Below are 8035 nucleotides of genomic sequence, written 5' to 3'. Positions count from 1 at the left end.
ACAGACCAAACGCTGACTCTAGAGACGACCTTTTGCTTTTTGTGAATTCCACGCACACTGTAGGTTTTCCTACACACTTGGAAGGGGAGGTGCAGGGGAAGTATTCAGTTTATTGCAATCTGCAATCTCACCATTAGATGCCACTAAATCTTACACACTGGTCCTTTAATATGCAAATAGAACAGAAACAAGCAGATTCAACTCTGAAAAAGCATTTTTATTATTGAGTTAACAAGAATGTACAAACAATGCAAAATCTACATTAATTACAATGATTGATTATTCATGTATTTAAGCAAGAAGCCCGTCTATATGCAAGTCTATGGATCCACCTGAAACAACTTGATTGGCCCACTTATGGCGCCTTTCCACTACACCGTTCCAGCACGACTCGCCTCGACTCGCCTCGACTCGCCTCGGTTCTTTTTGCGTTTCCACTAGGGAAAGTACCTGGTACCTGGTCCTTTTTTAGTACCTGCTCTGGTGAGGTTCCAAGCCAGCCAAGCCGGTACTAAAATGTGACGTCGACACACTGCTGGCCGCTGATTGGTAGTTGTCGCTGGAAGAGTCATGAGCCGTCCCACACAAGAATCAAACCCAGCATTTTTAAATACCGGCAGCAGCGTTACAACCATAGTTACAGCCATATGGCTCAATTTTCTTGCTTTGTGTGAGACAAAAAGCCTCATACAGCAGCAAGTACACCACTGCCTCAATGTCCTCCATTGTTTATGTGTTTTGTGTCGCGTATAAAACGAAGTCACGGCAGTTTCGCGGAGCCGTGCTATGACGACCCCGCCCACGTTGAGTAGGTACTTTTTTGTAATGGAAAAGGAACCGTGCCGAGTCGAGTCGAGGCGAGCCGAGGCGAGGCGAGGCGAGTCGTGCTGAAACTGTGTAGTGGAAAAGCGCCAATAGACATCTATAAACCTGTAAAAATAATTAAAAAAGGGAAATATGGTAGAGTTTCAGGGAAAATTATGGAACAGGAGCAAAGTGGGAAAGGAGGTGAAAATACAGGAGAAACCCAGGAAAAACAGGACAGTTGACAGGTCTACCCTGCTATCTGTCCCACACTGGAGATCACTGTGGAGCATTTAGCTGCTCAAGCGCAAGATATTTTTCTTAAGAGTAGGTGGAGAGATCCAACAGAGCTGAAAGGAAAGTAAATATTATGCTTACATTCATCAGGTGACCAGAGACATGGCTTCAAATTAATGCTAATTTTGCTCCATGTCTGCTGGACGTGTATAATTACAAGTTAAACAAGTCTGCTACGTTTATAAAGTGATAATGTATTTCCAGCTTGTCCTGCTGCCCCCAAGTGGCCAATAAAATAAATGCAGGTTAAAGCAGAAAAATACTTTGATATGGAAAAAAGTAGTTATAAATTTTTCTTAGTCAAAACCACACACGAACATTGCATTTATAATGTCAGGAACTCTTGCATCCACAATCAGACTGAATGAATAGTTGGTCAGGCTGCTTATGATGTAAACACAGATTACATGTAAAATGGTTGCAAAGTGATTCATGTAGATACACTACACTTTCTTAGATAGATTTATTGCTGAATGTTGTCTGTAGCTCTTTGAGGGTGAGATAGCCTGTTTTACAGGGCTCCACAGGCATGGAGGAGGACCTGTACATGGCACCAGCAACAGGCCAGGCCGCATAGCTACCATTAGCAGCTGCCACAGTTACATCCACCTGTTGGCTCTCAGACGATATCTGAGTAAGACTAGGAGGATGAAGAGGTGGTGGAGGAATGGTGGCGGGGCACATCCAGGAAGGAAGATGGAGAGGAAGAATGAGAAAAGGAGCGCTTTGGTGATCATCTGAAACCTCCTCCCCGGTTACATCACTGTTATCGTCTTTGTCCTCTTCCTCTTCCTCTCCGATGCCAAATCCAGAGTCTGGGCTGTGTGGTTCCCTCTTCAAGCTCTCATAGGTCTGAGAGGTGGTGAGGAGAGGGCAGAGGGAGAGGCGAAGGTTGTGGCTGTTTTGTGAATTGCGTAAATCTTCCTTATAGGTGAAGTAGTCAGAACTGGGGTCAGTTCTAGCTGAGCTGCTGGAGGAGCTAGACATGAAATAACCCATGTTGGAGAAGCCGGATGAAACAGAGGAAGAGGAATTGTCAACCACCCCGCTAGTGTCTGAACCAGCTGAGGGGTAGCTCCTAAAGTGAAGTAAGGCGCTGGAGGAGGGAGAGGTGGAGGGCGCCACATCCCAGCTTTCACCCACCTTCACTGCGGAGATTTCATCGCATGGCTGGGCGGTGAAGAATGATTCTGGAGCCGACAGAGGATTTAGCCATGTCTGGTGAAAGAGAAAGAGAATTACGGTAGAAAATACACCTGAAGAATTGCAAAACTATGGTAGAGGATGTTGCCTAATTTTGTGTTTTTATGTAATAGAGAGCAAATGTGGCATGCAAATGTCTTCTTACTGACTTCAGGTGGGCACTATGTGTTTGTGTGTGAGTGTGTGCATGTTTGTCGGTGTTGCTAGGAATACAAGAAACAGATCAACAATACCAAGAAACTAGAGCTGGTGGAAATTTTTTTTGTGGTTTAAAAACTTATTTCTCTAAACTGGGACTGTGGCTACCGTTCTGTCCTTTTAGCGGGGAGTGACGTCACTTCTTGTACCCCAAACACAAACCAGAAATTAAAGAAGCAGGTTGTTCAAAAGCCGTGGGGGCCCTAATGGCAAAGTCTCTGCCTCCTTTAATATTTAATGAGGGTACAGCAAGCAGATCCTGCTTGTCTGTAAGAGAAAGCTGACGGACATTTATGCCCATTAGACACATTTAGCATTGGTCTCTGGCAAGACATGAAACTTTACATTCAGTTGCTAATATGATTTTTAAGTTTTAGTTGGGATCAAAAAGCACAGGTTAAAGCTTACTGGGATACTCCAGCAATTTAGTATTGTATTTGCATAACATTGTGGGACTCACAAGAGACATATTGAGACAAAACTGAAGCAGCAGAAAATGAGATATTGTGACTTTTAGGCTGAATCCAACAATTCTCATCATGAAACCATTAACAAAAGACATCAATGTACTTCAATCTACATTCCTGCTGTATTCAACAAAAGTTTTCTAATCTAAATGCATAGTGTCCATGCCAAGCATGGCAAAGATCCTTCAAAGCCACAGAAGACAATACAACTGTCCTAGTACTCCTAGTATTTCTGATTAATGAACTGACCAGTGTACAATTTGTTACGTTTCTCTTAAACATAGCCATACAAAAGACTCAATTTATGAGTGTGGACAAACAATTTCCCTTTCACAAGAATTCTATTGGTGGATATTTGCAGACATTCATTTTTAATGTGATAAACAATTAGTTTCACTGGGAAGGTTTGTAGGATTATCTGGCCTATGAAGCAGCCAAGAGTGAAAATATACAGTGAAAATTAAAGTGGTCCCAGCATTGATCCCTGAGGTACTCCAGTTGTGACAGGGGAGACATGGCCAGAATTAGAAACAAAAAAAATCTTCCTTGTGTCCTAGATTAAACAACCCACAGACATTAAAAAAAAAAAAAAAAATCATTTTAACCTTCAGGACGGCTACATTTTGCATTGCATTCAGGAACCAAACTAAAGATTAAAAATGTATCCACTGTAACAGTTACACAGTTACTATCTAGTATTTGACTACTAGTGATTCAATTACTATTGGTAAGTGAATATTAATACATTGGTTACTAAATCACCAAGAATAGTTCAGTATACTTAAATGTTGCAAGCCATTTGCACACCACAAAGTTAATGACATTTTGTGGTAACACTTGCAGCAAAATGTTCTGTGTGGTAAGATATTGCGATATTGGTTAGAAACATTTATTTTTACCTTTAGATTTCCTCCGTGGACAGAGTGGAGAGTGTGAAAGTATTTCGAAGGGTTTGGTACTGGCTCCCTTGCAAGGATCCTGAAACAACATGAAAAACTATTAGATTAGAAATGCTGCCTGCAAAGACACATACACAGACAAGCCTGCAGTATACTCACTTGCTCACGCATATCCAGTAAAGCACTGCCAGTACTATGATGATGAAAACCAAACTGGGTATCAGGAACTGTCGTAGGCCTGACCACGACTCTGAAACAGAATGATGACCTTGCAATGTGCAAAATGCATCCAAATGAAATATTACCAAATCATTTATTTTTCTTCTCTTTCTTTTCTAACGTTTTTATTTGTATGCTTTTCAGGGTCTCATCATGATTACTTTTTCAAACCATTCTGGAAAGGAGTCTGTGTATGTATGGCTCTTTAAATTATTTCCTCAAGGGGTTTAAAATACAAGTCTGATATTACAGTCGGAGTTCTACAGTATAAGGTAGCAATTCCACCTATTTCTTTATTGCCAGCTTGGTGAAGACCCTCAACCCAGACTGGACAAATTCATTTCCCAGCTAGTCTGGGATAATTTTGGGACCCCATAAAAAACATGTATTTCTTACTTTAAATGACAACTGTAATCCCGTTATGATTAAAACGAAAAAAAAGAAGGAAAAAAAGCCAGTAAGATGAGTCCGTTGTCACTAAACCCACCTGGAAAGGGTTCTTCCCGTTCTGTGCCCTGACATTCTGTAGTTGGACTCCACTTGCTCCAGTGGCTATGTTGCCTATCGAATGGCATGACTCTCACTCTGACCAGGCAGACCCCCTTCATCTGCATTTGTAGCTGTAGCTCTTGTTCTGGTGTGGAAAAAGTCTGATGACAAATGAAAATTTGGCACGATATAAAAATGACAGAAAATGAAATGAAATGTATTTTAACAACCACAATCTCAAATTATGTGTCAAAGTGAGTTCAATTATGAACAGCTTTTGTTCTGTAGCATTAGTAAATGCATGACCAATGTATGAAACCAAGTGTTGGTGTATTATCTCTAACCAGACCACAGATCAATGGAAGAGGAAGTGTCAGATATAATTTATGAGAAACTGAAGGTTCATAAAAATTAGTAACAGTAGTAATGGTAATAGTAACACCCTATCAGCCTGGCATTGCTACTAAAAAAGGATCTTTCTTTATTTGTGTGGAAATTTTTGGGGTTTGAAGACAAAAAAACAAACAAAAAGACACAATATGGGCAGTGCAACTTATGCCCTCTCAGCCTGTATATCTAACTATAGAAAAATAGATATACGAACACACACACACCTAGGTGTCCATGCATGCATTCTCATGCATTCACACTCACCTCCCATGTCTGGTGATTCCGTTTGATTTGAACTTGGAAGTCAAAAGATTTAAGGAACTGGGAGGTAAGGCTGTCTAGACTCCACGATATCGAAATCTCATTACCAGTGCAGTTGACATTAGGAGCACCTGGAGGTTGCATTTGAACTGTACACACATAAACATATACGTGTCAAACACAGCCACACGGACACATATGCACAAAAAAAAATGCTATTAATTAATTCCTGATGTTAAAAAGGTCAACCAATTATTTCTGTGTAATACTTCTTTGAAACAAAAAAGTCAACAAAAGCTACATTTTTTTTTAAATCATGTTTTCTACAGCCTCCTAAATGTGTTATTCTGAAGTTGTGCGTTACATTTTCTAGTAAAGAATGAGAGATTCAATCAAAAGTTTCAAAGAATTTGTGAAAATTGAACTAAAAACTGTTTAATAAAGGAGTAAAAGCCACTCACTGTGTTCGACCGGCTTGTACTTTGTGAGGTAATCCAGCAATGTGCCATTACACTCCATGCTAATGTTGGGCATGGATTCAAAAGTGTTGAATTTCTGGAGGGGCCGATTAAATGATTAAACAGCAAGGACAGAAATGACTTTCATTCATTACAATATATTTCTGATAACATTTTTTACTATTATGGCTAAATCTAAAAATACAGAAGGGTAAGCCAGGCAAACCCATGAGTAGGGTTAGTAACTTACATTCTTTTCAAAGACAAAACTGCAGCCTGGGGGAGAGTCTTTGTATTGTTTCAGCTTGCAACTTCGGCTAGGATAAAAAAAGAACAAAAATAAAAAACATCAAATCAGGTGCAGAAATGAATTTGCCGAATGAGTAGTTATATTTTAGAAGAATATACACTGGTAAGCAGTAATAGATGTAATCATATCTTACATTATTGTTACGGTTTTTCTCCCATCATCCGTCACAATCGTCGTTTGCTTCAGGCCGGAGATCCAACAGTCAACACCAGGGTCCTTCAGAGAGCCGTCCCATGTACAGGTGACATTGTTGACTAAGTCATTTACACAGGAGAGTCCTTGAGTAACAAATACATAACAGCCAGACAAAGAGAAAGAGATTAAGATGGAGCCTCTTTATCAGTATCATTGGACTTGTCCTTCATGCCAGACATTCAGATAGGCGATTTCTGTGAGCACATGGAGTACAAGCAGGATAAAAGTGCAATCTGCAGCCCCCCCCCCTTCATAAAAAATAACAAATTCACTAAAAAATCAAAATTGAAAAAGCTCAATGAATGATGAAAAAAGTGCATGAATTTCTTTACATGTGGTTTACAATATCATCGTTATCACATTATCAAACACAATCCACGCAGTTTCACTTACAACCATACTCAAGTAATACCTTGTGAATCTTTGTGAGAGTGGGCCGCATGTACTGAAAACAGAACCACCAGCATGTATAAAGACCACAGCATCTCCATGACCATGACCACAATACGACTGTGAACAGAGAGAATCAATACATATCAATATTTTTTAAAAACTGTACATCAACACATTCAGAGTGGAACAAACATTCTGTAGCTACCTGTGTAATCAAGAAACAGCGCTTCAAGATTATACCTGAATAATGTTGAATATGTGTGAAGCCTTTTTTCCCACTAAACCCTAAAAGTGAAGGTTTCGGCCATAAAATTATAATAATGTATTTTTTCTTAAATGGAGAGAAACTCATTTCTGACACCTGAAAGTTGAAACGGAACACTCCACCCATCATCAACACCATATTGCGTGACTTTTGAGAGAAAGAAACACTTAATCCACAGATGAACAAACTGAATACTCATCCCGAGAAGTCATTAACTAGCAAATGAAACTCGACTGAAAACAATCACACCTGTGCTGCTCCACTACTGAGAACGTACGTGCGTTACACTAAGAGCTGACTGTTATTTTTATTATAACGTGACATACTTTTAGTTTAGTTAAATGTTTTACAGTCTGTAAAGAAACAAGTGGTCATGCTGATAAAATTATTAAAAATATATAAAATAGTGAGAGTAGAACTAAGCACGTAAAGGTAGAGACTATGATTGTATAACGCTATGGTTCAAAAAATGGGGACTTTTTCAACGTTAATAGTTTCGGGTTTGTTTTCCATCAAGGTCTGAACTGAGTAGGAACATACAATATATGACTTTGTGAAAAGGGCTGATTTGTCACTGTAATTGATATTCGTTTAACATAGGAAAACAAAACCACTTGTTTCTGTCTGACTAATAACAGCCAATAAGGAAACTTATAGTGTCTAAATTGAATTCAATAGTAGGAGCCACTGCTTCCACTGCATCACTAAAAATGATCTTATATGATAGGTACATTCATTAAAATACAGGAATGAATAGATTCTACTTGTTACAAGAAACTTTGTACATTATACTTGTGTTGTTAGTTTTATAGCATCAGTAAAAAAAAAAAATTAAAAAAAATACTATACCTCATCTGTGTTGGTCAGTAAAGGTAGCAGTGGGTACCTGAGAGGTAACACATTGTCATCACCTCTGCTGGACTGAGGAATTTAGAAGATTTCCTTTGCTTCTGTCTTTTTCGGTCCCTCTTTCTTCTGCTCACACATCACTATCTCACCTTCTTGTGTAATCTCCCTTTCATTTTCTCTCTCTCTTTCTCTTTCTCTCTCTCTCTCTCTCTCTCTCTCTCTCTCTCTCTCTCTCTCTCTCTCTCTCTCTCTCTCTCTCTCTCTCTCTCTCTCTCTCTCACTCATTCCTCCATCTCCTCATTCTCGCCCCTGTCTCTTCTTTTAAGTGCCCAGTGACA

At 39.5% G+C, this 8035-nt stretch overlaps 1 protein-coding gene across 1 annotated transcript; it reads right to left on the bottom strand.

Moving 5' to 3' along the window:
- Positions 1-311: 311 nt before the first annotated feature.
- Positions 312-8035, bottom strand: il2rb (interleukin 2 receptor, beta). Its single transcript, XM_062438976.1, has 10 exons — positions 7698-8035; positions 6603-6700; positions 6129-6273; positions 5936-6002; positions 5689-5782; positions 5231-5376; positions 4575-4737; positions 4028-4136; positions 3869-3947; positions 312-2319 (listed from the first exon to the last, which is right to left on the bottom strand). The coding sequence occupies exons 1-10, from the start codon at positions 7700-7702 to the stop codon at positions 1555-1557; spliced, it is 1671 nt and encodes a 556-aa protein (XP_062294960.1). The 5' UTR covers positions 7703-8035; the 3' UTR covers positions 312-1554.

The sequence above is a fragment of the Scomber scombrus genome, chromosome 18 (assembly GCF_963691925.1).
Source record: "Scomber scombrus chromosome 18, fScoSco1.1, whole genome shotgun sequence".
NCBI lineage: Eukaryota > Metazoa > Chordata > Actinopteri > Scombriformes > Scombridae > Scomber > Scomber scombrus.
The sequence above is the reverse complement of the archived record's forward strand: the minus strand, read 5'-3'. Positions and strand labels throughout refer to the sequence as shown.